At 39.5% G+C, this 17,247-nt stretch overlaps 1 protein-coding gene across 1 annotated transcript; it reads right to left on the bottom strand.

Annotated features, from left to right (window-relative positions):
- Nucleotides 1-276: 276 nt before the first annotated feature.
- LOC102124258 (phosducin-like protein 3) lies at nt 277-2,011 on the bottom strand. Its single transcript, XM_045398673.3, has one exon. It carries the CDS (start codon nt 1,978-1,980, stop codon nt 1,261-1,263), a length of 720 nt encoding a protein of 239 aa, XP_045254608.1. The 5' UTR covers nt 1,981-2,011; the 3' UTR covers nt 277-1,260.
- Nucleotides 2,012-17,247: the final 15,236 nt, after the last annotated feature.

Raw genomic sequence — 17,247 nt, 5'->3', positions numbered from 1 at the left:
CGATAAATCAAAAAATGAAAGAGATGAATAAAACCAGGGATATCATAGATCTGAATACATTTGAGTTGTATGTATCTCTATGCATGGACACATTTATCTATATAACTATATCTGTATCTTCTATATTTGTCTATATTTATATAAACTTTTTGTCCAGCAGAGCACATATTTTATTATTGAGAAAATACAGAATATATTTTAAAAATAGACTATATATTGGGCCAGAAAGGAAATCTCAGTATTAAACTTCGAAGGACCAATTTTATACAGACTGTATTTTCTTTTTTTTATTTTTATTTATTTTTTATTTTTTTATTGATTGAGATAGTTTATTTATGTGTATGCTTATATATTTCCAAAAATTAATTCAATGTCCTCTTACAGTAATCAAAATTAGTTAACAGGGCAGGCACAGTGGTTCACACCTGTAATCCCAACACTTTGGGAAGCCGAGTTTGGGGTTAGGAGTTTGAGACCAGCTCGGCCAACATGATGAAACTCTACTAAAAGTATAAAATCAGCCGGGCATGGTGGTGCACGTCTGTAATCCCATCTCCTCAGGAGGCTGAGGCAGGAAAATTGCTTGAACCCAGGAGGCAGAGGCTGCAGTGAGCTGAGATTGTGCCACTGCACTCCAGCCTCAGCAACACAGCAAAGCTCTATCTAAAAAAAAAAATAGTTAACAGTCTGAGATTAACTATTTTAGCAAGGAAACACATTTAACCAAATATGGCAGTAAACTGGAACCTTTCCGTTATTGCTTCAATACGGGAATGTTTCACAAAAATTGTCTGTTTCTTCAATAAATACTAAGATTCTTTTGTCCTAGAGAGCATTCCTGTATTTTGAGTTAATAATCTCATTGCTCTCTTTATGAAATAAAAATAAACAATGTATCTATAAGGCTTAGTTTGCAATTTTCCACTGCATAATTTATTCACATTTAAAACTATTTTTATAGTTATATGTCAAAAAATAGTGACTAGGTTTTATGGCTTAAAATATAAATGAGGAAAACAGACATCTGCCATACAAATGGCTGGTTTTAATTTTTTCAGAGGAAATACTCTAATTAAAAAAAAAGAGCTCCAAAATATTTAACAGAATTTCCAGCAATGATTATTTCTAAAATGTAAAGATTTGAAACATAATTTATACAAAACTAAAAAACAGAAGGATTCATTCTTGCTTTTTCCTTTTTTTAAAAAATCCAGACAATTTGTCACAAGAAAGTTCGGCATGTTGATAGCAGCTGTAGCCTCAGTCACCCTCGGAACTGCTGCCCCTCCTCATGAAGACAGAGCGCCGCACCGAGGACAGCAACACGTCTTCAATCGGCTTCTTGGGGTTTTCCTCCAGGTCCGTCATAATTGCTCCAGATTCAGACAGTTTCCATTCCAATTCATCTCTTGTCAGGTTCATGCCGCCAAACACCAGAGGACCAATAAACTGAGCCTTGATATCTCCTTCCAGGTAAACAAATATCGTGGGCAGATTCCTATCCGGATAATTGGGTATGCAGGTTGTTGAAATGGCTTTGATAAATTTGACATCAGGAAACTTCCTGGCAAGTCCACTGAGGTGCTGATTTATCAGGGCACACAGGGGAATTCCTTGTTTGTAAAGGTGCAAGACGACCCACAAGCCCTCGCCAGCTTTGGTAACTTCTTGAACATAATCCTTCCCTGAGATCTCTAAAACTTCTCCAAATTTATTCTTCAGTTTAGTTGCTTTCCACTCAGCCAGTCTCTGCCGTCTGTACATTTCAATAGCACGTTCATCCTCCTCATTAAACTCATCTTCATGATCCTCCAGCTCTTCCAAAGTCATATCTTCATATGTTTTCACCACTGACTGCTGGAGGATGTGCTGCTCCTCATCTGACTCCTCTTCCAGTTCTTTCAGCCTTTCCTTCGGGGGTAAGATACCCTTTTTGCGTAAGATGTCATTCCACTCAGTGTCTGCATTGGGGTCCTGCATCTTGTTTCCAGTTGCTCAAGCCAGCTGTGCCCCAGACTGTATTTTCTAAAGATAGTGCCATAAATTTAATAATGTACCACAGAAGTAGCTGACATTTCCTTGGATTTGGAATGTAAAATAACATATTAAATGAAGAATTGTTCTGCCTAAAAAAGAAATTGCAAAGAACATTATAAAATCCTTAAAAGTGAGAGTTAGTGGCACACTACATGATATCTGTGGGGCAAAAATATAGTAGTATTTAGAGAAACATGTTTTGCTTCAAATGCATCTATTGGGGCACATATGAGACGTAAAACAAACAAGCTAAACATTCAAATCAAATAGGTAGAAAAAAGAAAACAGAGCAAAATTTAAAAAAAGAAAGAAGGAAATATAAGGAAAAGAGAGATAGAAACCAAGAGAGAGAAAACAAATACAGTAATAAAACTAAAAGCTGATTCTTTGTGAGGATTAATAAGATAGATGGTAGCCAGTGCTGATAAGGAAAAAAATGAATTGCAAATAAATAAAATAGAATAAAAAGGGAAAAATACAGAAACAATAGATTTTAAAATGATATAAATTATTTTCAATACATATATGCTTATAAATATGAAAACGTAGGTGCAAAGAATAAATTTTTGGCAATGTGTAGATGCCAAAATTGTTAGAAGAAGGAAAAAGAAATGAATGCAAAATTCAGTCATAAATTATTCCTGGCAGTAGTCAAACTCCTCCCAATAATTCTCAATCCCAGATTGTTCTTCCAAACATTGGTACAATAAATGCCTCTCTTAGACAAATTGTTCCAGAGGCAGGAAAAAAGTGAGAGCTGCCCAGCTCACTTTATAAAGCTAGTGTCATGTGGTTTCCAAACAAGAAAAAGAAAATTATATGCTTATTTCTTCATAATATAAATGTGGAGATGTGAAATACGACATCCACTAATTGAAAGGCAAAGTATATTTTTAAATAATCCAACATGATCAAGTAAGGGTTCCACGTTTTAAACTTCTATCAATGTAATGAGCTACAAAAATATATTGAAGAAAAAGAAAATGTAATTGTTTTCTCAATAGATGCCAAAAAATGGCAAAATCCAATATTTACAGTTTTAAATAACCAAAAACTTTTAAAATAATAAATGTTATAAACAACAACAAAAACCTGCAGCCAACAATGGAGAAATTATAGATAAATGTATTTAAATTTATTTGCAAGGGAAGATTACTACCACTCCCACTATCCAACATATTACTGAAGGTCTTGTATAATAAATACTCAAAAAAGCAAAACAAATAAGGCTTAAAAATTGGAAGAGAAGAACTAAAACCATTATTTTCTAAAAATGATATGATTACTTACAGAAAATGTTAGCAACACACAAACTATTGGACCAAACAAAGAGTATAGAGAGCTTAACAAATCTGTTGGACCTGAGGTCAATTTATTTAGCTCTACCATTTGCATCTGAGGCATATAAATATGTAATGAATGAATAAATGAACTAATGTGTGTATAGATTCATATTTATTACATACTATATGTGTGTGTGTGTGTATGTGTGTGTGTATTATACTATACAGGACATTTTCAGGCTGTAGATATTCATATGTGTGTTATATATATATGTGTGTATGTGTGTGTGTATGTATACTATATTATACGCTATATATTGCACCTTCCCTCACTCTTATCTCCTATCTCTTGTTACTGCCTGCAAAATAAAGGCAAACATTTCCCAGTGTTCCCTCGTTTTTCATCTCTTCCCATTTTAACTATCTTCCCAGTTTAACTATCCCATCAATGATGAAAGATTTCAAAATCAGTAACTTTATTCTTGAATTCTGCATTGAATTCCCAATTTTTAAATTAATGTATTCACTAATACAGAAAATATTTATTGAGCATCCGCTGTGCCTGGCAGGGTTCTAGGTACTGGGGCTACAGCAGTGAATACAACAAATACCTCCACTGTCTCTGTGGAACTCACATTCTGGTTGGGGGAAACAAACAAGAAAAATATGTAAGAAGGTGATAATATCTGTGGTGGGGTGGGGGAGGGTGATATCAAAACAGAAGGAGGTTGAGGAGTGGCTGGAGTGTGGAAGGACTGCAAGAACCTTCATGAAAAGCTTCTCTAAAACAGTGGGCCCAAATCTAAAGGCAGTGAGAAAGAGAAGGATGAAGTTATCGGGAAATGTTAAAAACTACCTCTGATTGCTGCGTTGTGACTACAGCAAAAGACGGAATCAGCAAGACATATTAAAAGGCCATTGTAGCAATCCAGGTAAAAGATGATGGTGCTTAAAACCATGGTTTAGCATGAAGGTGGTGAAAAGGTGTGTTCAGTTTAAAATATACTTTGGTCCGGGTGCAGTGACTCACGCCTGTAATCCCAGCACTTTGGGAGGCCAAGACGGGTGGATCACTTGAGGCCAGGAGTTTGAGACCAGCCTGGCCAACATGGTGAAATCCCGTCTCTACTAAAAATACAAAAATTAGCTGGGAATGGTGGTGTGGGCCTGTAATCCCAGCTGCTTGGGAGGCTGAGGCAGGAGAATCACTTGAACCCAGGAGGCAGAGGTTGCAGTGAGTCAAAATCGCACCACTGCACTCCAGCCTGGGTGACACAGCAAGACTTGATCTTAAAAAAAATGCATATTTATACAGTTCAAAGTGTATATATATACTTTGAAGGTGGAGCCAACGAGATTGGCTGGTGCATTGCCATGCATAGTGTGAGGGAAATAGAGGCATCAAGGTTAGCTCCATAGTATTTAGACCCAGGAATTGGAAGAATGGCTCTCAGAACCAACATGACCAACATGTTCAAAGCTATGCTTGTCAACTCCTTCAAATCACTTCTCATTCTTCTCAATCTTAGTTAATAACCAGATTATCCAATTTGTCTGAAACTTCAGAGTCATATATATATAAATGTGTATTTCACAGTACCAGAACCATAATATGCTCATATGTGCTCGGTAGATATAACTTCCACTCCTCTATAAGCCATAGGTCAATTCTTTTCAGTAAATTAAGCTTTCAGGAAAATGAATAAAATCACTCATGCCTCTCTGGGATACTTTAGTGCATGGCAACAAAAATATGTTTTTCTGAGGGCCTGAAAGTTAGTGTCACTTCCTGAAACACCACAAGAAGTGATTTGGACCCCCAAGAGAATTTGCCTCTTTGAGTTGCACACTCCCTCCTTTCCTTCAATGAGATCATTGTGCTGTATTTTATGATTGAAACTAATCATTCTTGTGGAAATTGCATAGTTTGAGGATTTCTCTGTAAGATAGCCTTAAGATATAAAATCTTTAAGAATTTTCCACACAGTTTACATTGTCATTGCAGCTATAGAATTTAGCAAGAATCATTTCCAGTTCTTTTGATATTCTAGGGGTACAAGATCAGCAATTACTTTAATCAAAAGCCTACACCCTCATTGACTATCTATAGGTTACTGACTTTTGAGTGATGGAATGAAATATACATGCAAGCTGATGGAGCCATAATGGATATTTTCTAGATAATATGCATAAGTTAAACCATCCTGACACGCCAGGGAGCCTGTAAGATAACATCTTCTCCTACAGAGAGGATAGACCAAGAATGATCCTTTTTCCTTGCTTTCCTTTACAAGGTATATCTTTCTCTGTGATAACACAGAGACTCACAGCATGATGGATAAGTTATATTCATCATGTATTTAATTTTCAAATAGAAGAATATAATAAAAATTATGAAATGATAATAACATAATAATATCTTAAAATGTTATGCTGTATTTTCCTATAGGAATTCAAAAGATAAATTCTCTACTTTATCGCTTTTATCCATTTTGAAGTCTTGTTGGTATAAAATGCAAATAAAAAATTAAGAGTATTTTATGGGGATTCTGTTGATATATTTATGACTTACCAAGCAGCTAATATTTTCCAACTTTAAAATGGTACAATTTTAGAAGTATAATTCTAAAGATTACTTGTGCATACAACTTTGCCTTGTGCCCTCCCCCATTTCTTAGCTTTATGGATAGAGTAACTGTTACTTACATGTTATATATTCAGTATTGGCAAAGACCTTTAAAACTACAGTATTTCATCTGATCATTTTAGTCAAGGCAGATATTTTCTCAATTTTACACATGAGAATTTGAGGCACAATGAAATTCAAAGATTTGCTCAAGCTCATGCAAACACGTCTTCTCACTCTAAAATCTTAAGATTTTAGTGACTTTAATTCCTCACTTAATAATGAATATCTTAGTAATGGACACTTTACTTAGTAATGGTATAGTAATACTATGGCAGTGAAATAGCATTAAATGCTCAAGATCACAGAGTTATCAAATTCTGAAGTTTAAAATAGAAAGTAAGAGGAGGAAGAAACTAAGATTGTTGCATTATCTATTATGTACACATATATTCCCCTTAAATTAATCCTTTATAATTTCCATGCTACCACCATATTGCCTCAAATACTTTTGGGAACATGGTAAGGCAAAAATACACGTATGCATTTAAAAGAATGAAGAAAAGCACAGTTATCCCAGAGAGGTTGGTATTCGATTTCTAGTATCATTATTTAACCTCAGATGAGAAAATTAAGACATGGTGAAGCCTAACCATTTTCCCAGGATCAGCCGTCTAGCAAAGAATGGAATCAAAGTTTATGCCATGTCATCCTGACTCTAGCACCTGGGTTCTTTTGCCTTGGTAACTCTCATCTGTCTTAAGGACAGATGAACCAAAATTTAATCTTTCTTTCTAAGGGAATGTTTGGTGATACAATAAAAATGAGCTCTTCTTTATTACCATCTAAGTTTTTCCATTTTGAACTCATTTTTTTGTGTGTCTACAGTGTGGTAAAAAAAAAAAAAAAGTTGGGCCCCAAATAATCCCACATTCTAAATAGTCTCTAAACCAAACAAACACTGAGCCTCATTCATATTGAAATTCTCTATGCATGCATTTACAAAAATGTTCTTGTGCTTAATGACATAGAAATTCATTTTAAAGCGTTTCTTGAATTCATGAGTACATTTGCCATTATGTATTTTTTATCAATGATAATAAAAATTAACAACCATAATATTGGCAACTTTTTTCATATTAAAAAGACATCTTTTGGTAGCAAATGTTTGGACCCCCTGGGATAAGGGAAGCCTGACATCGAGGCCAAACAGAGGTTATTATTGGATGTTGACGAATATCTGATGACTAACAACTCATTCATTAAGTCTCTCTCTCTGTCTCTTTCATGCCTGACTCTTTCTCTCATATCTGACTCTCTCTTTGTATCTCACTATCTTCTGTTAATGTATTTTTATAGCTACATATTTAATGTATATTATTTTCTTTAAACTGATTTTTACAAGCATTATTTTGTTCAAAGAGCTTCTTTTTAGCTTTTCTTCAACTGTTTTTATGTTAAAATTTTTAAATCTATAAAAATTTGAAAGAATGGTTTAATAAATGTCTGTGTACCTTTTATGTAGATTCACCAATATTAACCTGTTTGATCAATTTGCTTTCTCTTGTGTGTATCTTGTCATTTTTTTCCTGAGAAAACTGAAGTATGCAGATATAATTACATGTCAACCCTAAATACTTCAGCATGTATTACTAAAGAATAATAATTTTTCCTATTTACCTTCATAGCCATAGAACCATTATCAGAGCTAAGAATATTAGCACTGATTTAACAATATAACCTACTATGTAACCCATATATTAATTTTTCTGAATAACCTCTCAAATATCTTTTATAGCTTTTGTTAAATCTAGGATCCAGCCAAGGATTATTAACCTTATTTAGTCATTATCCCTCTTATTTTATTATTATCAAGGATATTCCTCTTACCTTTTTATAGTTTTTCATGGCATCCAATTTTTTGAGAGAGTCCAGACTAGTTACAGAATATGCTATATTGTAATGTTGTCTAAGTTCAGGTTAAACATTTTTGGCAAAAACATTATATAATTGAAATTGTGTATTTCTTATTGCATCTCATTTAAATTTTGTGCTTTAGTGAAACACTTTCATTACCTAGAGGACTCCCTCTGGATTATCTGACTCTGATTCTATGGAAGCTGTGTTACAACTCTGTAAGTTGTAGATAACTGAGGGCAGTGCAACCTAATTGTTGTCGATAGACTTGTAAATTCTATCCTGTGCCATAGAGGTTCAACTGACTCTCTTCTCTCTTTCTCTGTAGTCCCCTGGTGGAAAAACCAGTTTTGCCCTCCTTTGTACCATTTTCACTTCAATAATCATCTATAAATGTGTTTGTTCTTTGAATTCTCTTTTGAACCAGTTATGACATCTAACTGGTTCTCTCATTGATTAATGAATTAACTAAAATCTTTAAAATGTTTTTATTTTATATCTGTATGAGAGTCATTTTCATATGTGTCTGTGTGAAGAGACCACCAAATAGGTTTTGTGTTGGCAATAAAGCTTTTTAATGCCCTGGGTGCAGGTGGGCTGAGTCTGAAAAGAGATTCAGCCAAGGGAGATAGGGGTGGGGCTATTTGATAGGATTTGGGTAGGTAGTGGAAAATTACAGTCAAAGGGGGTTGTTCTCTGACTGGCAGGGGTGGGGGTCACAAGGTGCTCAGTGGGGGAGCTTTTGAGCCAGGATGAGCCAGGAGAAGGAATTTCACAAGGTAATGTCATCAGTTAAGGAAGGAACCTACCATTTTCACTTCTTTTGTGATTCTTCACTTCCTTCAGGCCATCTGGATGAATATGTGCAGGCTTGGGCTCAGAGGCCTGACATTCCTGTCTTCTTATATTAATAAGAAAAATAAAACAAAATAGTGTTGAAGTGTTGGGGTGGTGAAAATTTTTGGGGGTGGTATAGAGAGATAATGGACGTTGTTTCTCAGGGCTGCTTCAAGCGGGATTGGGGTGGCATGGGAACCTAGGGTGGGAGAGATTAAGCTGAAGGAAAATTTTGTGGTAAGGGGTGATAATGTGGAGTTGTTAGAAGAAACATTTGTCACATAGAATGATTGGTGATGGCCTGGATGCAGTTTTGTATGAATTGAAAAACTAAACGGTCCGAATAGAGGAGAAAAACAAGTATTAAAGGACTAAGAATTGGGAGGACCCAGGACATCCAATTAGAGAGTGCTCAAGGAGGGTCAGCATAGTCCTGCCAGCAAAGATTATTTATTTACTTTAAGAGGGAGTTAAGAGTGGTGGTTTCCTGCACCAGGAGATATCAGCTGTGATGGCTTGGAGAAACAGCGTAAACCAGCAGTGTAAATGAGAGCAGGGCATTTATGAGTAGTTGAGAACAGTGAATAAGAGTATGACTAGACAGAAGATAATAGGGATGACAAGTTTTTTAGGGCACAGTCCAATCTGGGCAGGTGTCCGGAATGAGACTCAGGCCTAATAAAAAGGAGCATCCATACAGGTGCTCAAATGGGCTGTACCCTGTATCATTCCGAAAGGATAGGCCTGAATTCTGAGACGGGCAAGTGGTAGAAGTATTGTCCAGTCCTTTTTAAGTTGGAGGCTAAGCTTGGTGAGGTGTGTTTTTAAAAGACCATTAATCCATTCTACCTTTCCTGAAAATTGAGGATGGTAAGGGGTATGAAGGTTTCTCTGAATACCAAGAGCCTGAGAAACTGCTTGGGTGATTTGACTAGTAAAGGCTGGTCTGTTATTGGACAATATAGAGGTGGGAAGGCCAAACCGAGGAATTATGTCTGACAGAAGGGAAGAAATGATTGTGGTGGCCTTCTCAGACCCTGTGGAAAGGCTTCTACCCATCCAGTGAAAGTGTCTGCCCAGACCAAGAGGTATTTTTAGTTTCCTGACTCAGGGCATGTGAGTAAAGTCAATTTGCCAGTCCTGGGCAGGGGCAAATCCACGAGCTTGATGTGTAAGGGAAGGGAGGGGGCCTGAACAATCCCCAAAGAGTAGAAAATCAGATGGAACACTGAGAAGTGATTATTTGAGGGTAGATTTCCACAATGGAAAGGAAACGAGAGGTTCTAAGAGGCGGGCTAGCAACTTGTAACCTACATGGAAGAGGTTATGAAATGACGACAGCATAGAATAGGCCTGTGAGGCTGGAAGGATGTATTTTCCTTGGTCTAAGAACCATTTTCCTTGTGTGGGAAGAGATTGATAGGTAGAAGTTTCATTGGGGGAGTAGATGGGAGTGACTAATGAGAAGCAGGAAAATCTGGCCGTGAGGGACAGAAGTTGGAATGCTAGCTGCTTCTTTAGCTACCTTACCAGCATAAGCGTTGCCCTGAGCAATGGGATCTGATACCTTTTGATGGCCCTTTCTGTGAATGACTCCAGCTTCCTTTGGAAGTAAAGCAACCTTGAGAAGAGTTTTTATTAAAAAGGCATTAATGATGGAGGACCCTTGTGTAGTGAGGAAACCTCTTTCTGCCCATATAACAGCATGGTGGTGCAGGATATGGAATACATATTTAGAGTCAGTATAAATATTGACACATAGTCCCTTTGCAAGAGTGAGGGCTCAAGTTAAGGCAATGAGTTTGGCTTTCTGAGAGGTAGTGGAGGGGGCAGAAAGTATATGCATCAGTTGTGAGGAAGAAAATAGATTTTGGAAGTTATGACAACTATAGAGAGTGAGTTGAGCACAGTTTGTAATTTCAAGGGCCTCTAAAAGTATTAGAGCGGCGGCAGCCACCGCATGCAGACATGAGGGCTAGGCTAAAACAGTAAGGTCAAGTTGTTTGGAAAGAAAGGATACAGGGTGCAGTCTTGGCTCTTGTGTAAGAACTCCAACCACACAGCCCTGCACTTTGGGTGTATGTAATGAAAAGGGAGTGATGAGTTAGGGAGAGCCAATGTAGGAGCTGATTTTCAAGGAATGGAAAGGGGAGTGGGGAAAGGATTTAGGATCTATGGGGTCAGCTAGGTTTATCTAGAACAGAATAATGGGTTGTGGACGGAGGTATTGAGAATAGGAGAGGATATGGGTTTGGCACCACAGGGTGGATAGGCAAAACAATTTGGTTGATAAGGTGCAGATCCTGAACTAACCTGTAAGACTTGTCTGGTTTTTGGACAGGTAAAATGGGGGAATTGTAAGGAGAATTTATAGGCTTTAAAAGGCCATGCTGTAACAGGCGAGTGATAACAGGCTTTAATCCTTTTAAAGTGTGCTGTTGGATGGGATATAGGCATTGAGTGGGGTAAGGGTGATTAGGTTTTAATGGGATGGTAAGAGGTGCATGATCGGTCACCAAGAAGGGAGTAGAGGTGTCCTATACTTGTGGATTATGGTGGTGAGATACAAAGGGAGGTTGTGAAGGAGGCTTTGAACTGGGGAAAGGGCAGCAATGAGGTGTGGCTGTAGCCTAGGAATAGTCATGAAAGTAGATAATTTAGTTAAAATGCCTAGACCTAGTAAAGGAACTGGGCACGTGGGGATAACTAAAGAGGAGTGCATAAAAGAATACTGTCCGAGTTGGCACCAGAGTTAGGGTGTTTTAAGAGGTTTAGAAGTCTGGCCGTCAATACCCACAACAGTTATGGAGGAAAAGGAAACAGGTCTTTGAAGAGAAGGTAATGTGGAGTGGGTCGCCTCCATATTGATTAAGAAGGGGACGGACTTACCCTCTACTGTAAGAGTTACCAAAAGCATCTGTGATGGTCCAGGAAGCTTACGAGGCAATCGGGTAGTGTCAGTCTTCAGCCACTAAACCGAGAAGATCTGGGAAGGAGTCAGTCAGAGAGCCTTGGGCCAGAGTTCCAGGGGATCTGGAGTGGCTGCCGGGTGAGTTGGACAGTCTGATTTTCAGTGGGGTCCCGCACAGATGGGACATGGCTTAGGAGGAATCCCAGGCTATGGGCATTCCTTGGCCCATTGGCCAGATTTCTGGCATTTGAAGCAAGATCCTGATGGAGAAGGTCCTGTAGGAATGCTTGACTGCTGTTGCTTAGGCATGTGTGACTTAAACATTTTGAAGTTCGTATGTGCTGGAGGTGCGGCTGGGTTTTGTCTCACAGTGGAGGCAAGTAATTGTAACTTTTCTCTATTATTGTACATCTTGAAGGCGAGGTTAATTAAGTCCTGTTGTGGGGTTTGAGGGCCGGAATTTAAGTTTTAGAGATTTATTTAATGTCGGGAACAGATGGGTAATAAAAGAAAATGCATATTGAGAATAAGATAGCCTTCTGACCTCTCAGGGTCTAGGGCTGTAAAGCATCTCAGGGTTGCTGCCAAACGAGCCATGAACTGGGCTGGGTTTTTATATTTGATGAAAAAGAGCCTAAACACTAACTGATTTGGGAGAGGTCAGATAAAGAAAAAGGAGCATTAACCTTGACTATGTCTTTAGCCCCAGCCACCTTTTTAAGAGGAAATTGCTGGGCAGATGGGAGAGGGCTAGTCACAGAATGAAACTGCAAGCTGGACTTGATGTGAGGAAGGGAGGTGATAAAAGGATTATATGGTAGGGGAGTGGAGGCTGAGGAAGAATTGGGACCTGGCTCGGCCTGGTGAGAAGCAGCCTGGGTCTGGGGAGGAGGGGAGAGGTCAGATGGGTCCGTGAAAAAGGAAGATTGGAAAGACTCAGCAACACTTGGGGTTGGGACTGAGGGGACAGGCAGGAGGGAAAGAAGGAAGATTTGGGACGAGTTGCATTGGGAACGAGACTAGGGAGGGACCAATGTGTAAAAGAATGCCTGGACATCAGGTACCTCAGACCATTTGCCCATTTTACGACAAGAATTATCTAGATCTTGTAAAATGGAGAAATCAAAAGTGTTGTTTTCTGGCATTTGGAACCATTGTCGAGTTTGTATTGGGGTTAAGCAGCATTGCAGAAGAAAATAAGGCATTTAGGTTTCAGGTCAGGTGTGAGTTGAAGAGGTTTTAAGTTCTTGAGAACACAGGCTAAGGGAGAAGATGGAGGAATGGAGGGTAGAAGGTTGCCTGTAGTGAAGGAGGCAAGCCCAGAGAAAAGAGAGGGTGGAGACACAGAGAGAAGGGTTGGGGAGTGCTTGCCTCCCAGAAAAGTGGTGCTTGCCCCTAAAGGTGAAGGATCAAGGCAGGCATCCCCATGGTGATCAGACATCTCTGAAACATGGGTGAATAATCAAGCAGGCATCCCCACAGTGATTAAACACCAAGGGAAGACTGTCTTCCCGAGTCCGTGACCAGCGCCGGAGTTTTGGGTTCACGGATAAAACGCGTCTCCTCTGTCTCTACCACAAAAGGGAAAGAATTGAAATTAAGAGAAGGGAAAGATTGAAGTGTGGCACCAAGATTGAAAGGAGAAAGGGGTTGAGGGATAGTGAGAGAGGTTGGAGAACAGAGTAAAGAGAGGCCGCTTATCCGATGTAAAATTGGTGAGATGTTTCTTGGGCTGGTTGGTCTGAGGACCAGAGGTTGTATGTGGATCTTCCTCATGGAGCAAAGAGCAGTAGGACAGGGGATTGATCTCCCAAGGGAGGTCCCCTGATCCAAGTCACGGCACCAAAATTTCATGCACGTCCATGTGAAGACACCACCAAACAGGCTTTGTATGAGCAATAAAGCTTTTTAATCACCCGGGTGCAGGCGGGCTGAGTCTGAAAAGAGAGTCAGCCAAGGGAAATAGGGGTGGGGCTGTTTGATAGGATTTGGGTAGGTAGTGGAAAATTACAGTCAAAGGGGGTTGTTCTCTGGCTGGCAGGAGTGGGGATCACAAGGTGCTCAGTGGGGGAGCTTTTGAGCCAGCATGAGCCAGGAGAAGGAATTTCACAAGGTAATGTCATCAGTTAAGGAAGGAACCTGTCATTTTCACTTCTTTTGTGATTCTTCACTTCCTTCAGGCCATCTGGATATTTGCAGGCTTGGGTTTAGAGGCCTGACAGTCATAATCTGACTTCTTTTTGAAAATTATCTTCTCACACTCCCATCAAGAGGCATATGATGACAGAGTTTTGTTTCTTTGTGATTTTCCCAGTATTGATTTTAAGTCTGATCACTTGGTAAAGTTATCCCTTTCATTATAAAAAGACATTTTCCCCTTGTAATTAAAAAGTAATCTGTAGGATGACACTTTGAATTTCATGTGAATATCTTGTTCTTCAAAATATTTTACCTGAAAATCACCACTTATGATCATTTACTGAATCTCTTATTACTTTGGGGATGGGGGTACAATTTTGAGAAAATAATATGTATTAGTCTGTTTTCACACTGCTGCTAAAGACATACCTGAGACTGGGTAATTTATGAAGAAAAAGGGGTTTAGTAGACTCACAGTTCCACTTGGCTAGGGCAACCTCATAATCATGGTAGAAGGTGAAAAGCATGTCTTAACATGGCAACAGACAAGAGAAAATTAGACCAAGTGAAATTGGAAGCCCCTTATAAAACCATCAGATCTCATTAGAGTTATTCACTACCATGAGAACATTAGGGGGAAACCGCCCTGATGATTCAATTCTGTCCCACTGGGTGCCTCCCACAACACATGGGTTTTATGAGAGCTACAATTTAAGTTGAGATTTGGGTGGGGACACAGCCAAACCATAGTATTTCCACCCCTGGCCCCTCCCAAATCTCATGTCCTCACATTTCAAAAGCAATCATGCCTCCCCAGCAGTCCCCCAAAGTCTTAACTCATTTCAGCATTAACTAAAAAGTCCACAGTCCAAAGTCTCATCTGAGACAAGGCAAGTCCTTTCAGCCTATAAGCCTGTAAAATAAAAAGCAAATTAGTTGGTTCCTAGATACAATGGGGGCACATTCATTGGATAAATACACCCATTCCAAATGGGAGAAATTGGCCAAAACAAAGGGGCTAAAGGCCCCATGAAAGTCCAAAATCCAGTGGGGCAGTCAAATCTTAAAGCTCCAAAATGATCTCCTTTGATTCCATGTCTTACATCCAGGTTACACTGACGCAAGACATGGGTTCCCATGGTCTTAGGCAGCTCTAACCCTGCAGCTTTGCAAGGTACAGATTCCCTCCCAGCTGCTTTCATGGACTGGAGTTGAGTGCCTGTGGGTTTTCCAGGTGCATGTTGCAAACTGTCAGTGGATCTATCATTCTGGGGTTGGAGGATGGTGGCCTTCTTCTCACAGCTCCACTAGGCGGTACCCCAGTGAGGACTCTGTGTGGGGTCTTCAACTTCACATTTCTCTTCTGCACGTCCTAGCAGAGGTTCTCCATGAGGGCCCTACCCCTGCAACAAACTTCTGACTGGACATGCATGTGTTTCTACACCTCCTCTGAAATGTAGGTGGAGGTTCCCAAACCTCGATTCTTGACTCCTGTGTACTCACAGGCTCAACACCATGTGGAAACTGCCAGGGCTTGGGTCTTGCAACTTCTGAAACCACAGCCCAAGCTGTACCTTGGCCCCTTTTAACCACAGCTAGAGTGGCTGGGATGCAGGTCACCAAGTCCCTAGTCTGCACACAGCAGGGAGGTCTGGGCCTGCCCCACAAAACCATTTCTTCCTCCTAGGCCTCCAGGCCTATAATGGGAGGGGCTGCTGCAGAGGTCTCTGACATGCCTTGGAGACATTTTTTCCACTGTCTTGATGATTAACATTTGGCTCCTTGTTACTTATGCAAATTTCTGCAGCTGGCTTGAATTTCTTCTCAGAAAATGGGTTTTTCTTTTTTATCATATCATCAGGCTGCAAATTTTCCAAACTTTTGTGCTCTGTTTCCCTTTCAAAACCAAATGCTTTTAATAGCATCCAAGTCACCACTTGAATGCTTTGCTGCTTAGAAATTTCTTCTGCCAGATACCCTATAGCAAATCCCTCAAGTTCAGTTTCACAAGTCTCTAGGGCAGGGGCAAAATGCTGCCAGTCTCTTTGCTAAAACATAACAATAGTCACCTTTACTCCAGTTCCCAACAAGTTTCTCATATCCATCTGAGACCACCTCAGCCTAGATTTCATTGTCCATAACATTATTAGCATTTTGGTCAAAGCCATTCAACAAGTCTCTAGGAAGTTCCAAACTTTACCACATTTTCCTGTCTTCTTCTGAGCCCTCCAAACACTTCCAACCTCTGCCTGCTATCCCATTTCAAAGTCACTTCCATATCAGCAGCACCTCACTCTACTGGTACCAATTTACTGTATTAGTCTGTTTTCACACTGCTGATAAAGACATACCTGAGACTGGGTAATTTGTAAAGAAAAAGAGGTTTAATGAACTCACAGTTCCAGGTGGCTGGGGAGGCCTCACAATCATGGTGGAAGGCAAAAGGCATGTCTTACATGGCAGCAGACGAGAGAGTAAGAGCCAAGTGAAAGGAGAAACCCCTTATCAAGCCATCAGATCTCTTGATACTTATTCATTACCTCAAGAACAGTATGGGGGAAATTGCCCCTATGATTCAATTATCTCCCACCAGGTTCTTCCCACAACACATGAGAATTATAGGAGCTGCAGTTCAAGATGAGATTTGGGTGGGGACACAGCCAAACCATATCATAATATAACTGCTTATATATTTATTTTGCATTCATTAAGAAGAGCTTTGGCTTCCCTTTTCCCCTCTTTTTTCCTCTCTCTCACTAAGAAAAGAGACTTTAAAAAATAAAATGCATTATCTTTTTGTGAATGCTTAAATTACTTAACATTTTAGTCTTGCCGAGTTCCTTCAAACTGGTTCGCATGTGCTTTGATGTGACACTGTTAGCCTGTGGCACTTCCTCTGTCTTTTTTTAAATTTTAATTGAGACAGAGTCTCTATTGCCCAGGCTAGGGTGCAGTGGTGTGATCATGACTCACTGCAACCTCCACCTCCAGGTCTCAAGTGATCTTCCCACCTCAGCCTCCTGAGTAGCTGGGACCACAGTTATGCACCACCATGCCCAACTAAGTTTTTTTTATTTTTTGTAGAGATGGGGTTTTGCCATGTTGCCCAGGTTGGTCTTGAACTCTTGAACTTAAGGTATCCACCTGCCTCAGCCTCCCAAAGTTCTAGGATTACCAGTGTAAGCCACTGCACCCAACCGGGGCACTTCCTTGCTCCCAGACACAACCAGATGTTCCAGGCTCCTGCTGTATTCCCATCCCTCAACACACCTGAAATAAACCATTTCCCCCAGAAACCCCAATTCCTTTTAGTAGAGAATGATAAAATAAGAAATGTTTACTGTGGAAAATTTGTTAGGTTTTCATAAGTAAACTGTTGTTTGAAATTAAAAATCTACCAAAGTAACCAATGTTACTTATTCTGATGGAGTAAGGTAGATATCATTCTCCTCTCCCTAGTGCTTCTAGTAGCAATTAGAATAAAACCTGAACTCCTT

This window comes from Macaca fascicularis, chromosome 8 (genome assembly GCF_037993035.2).
Source record: "Macaca fascicularis isolate 582-1 chromosome 8, T2T-MFA8v1.1".
Taxonomy (NCBI): Eukaryota; Metazoa; Chordata; class Mammalia; order Primates; family Cercopithecidae; genus Macaca; species Macaca fascicularis.
The sequence above is the reverse complement of the archived record's forward strand: the minus strand, read 5'-3'. Positions and strand labels throughout refer to the sequence as shown.

What these genes read in the sequence shown, in the direction of transcription:
- LOC102124258 (XM_045398673.3), bottom strand. Translation starts at nt 1,980, where the DNA reads ATGCAGGACCCCAATGCAGACACTGAGTGGAATGACATCTTACGCAAA.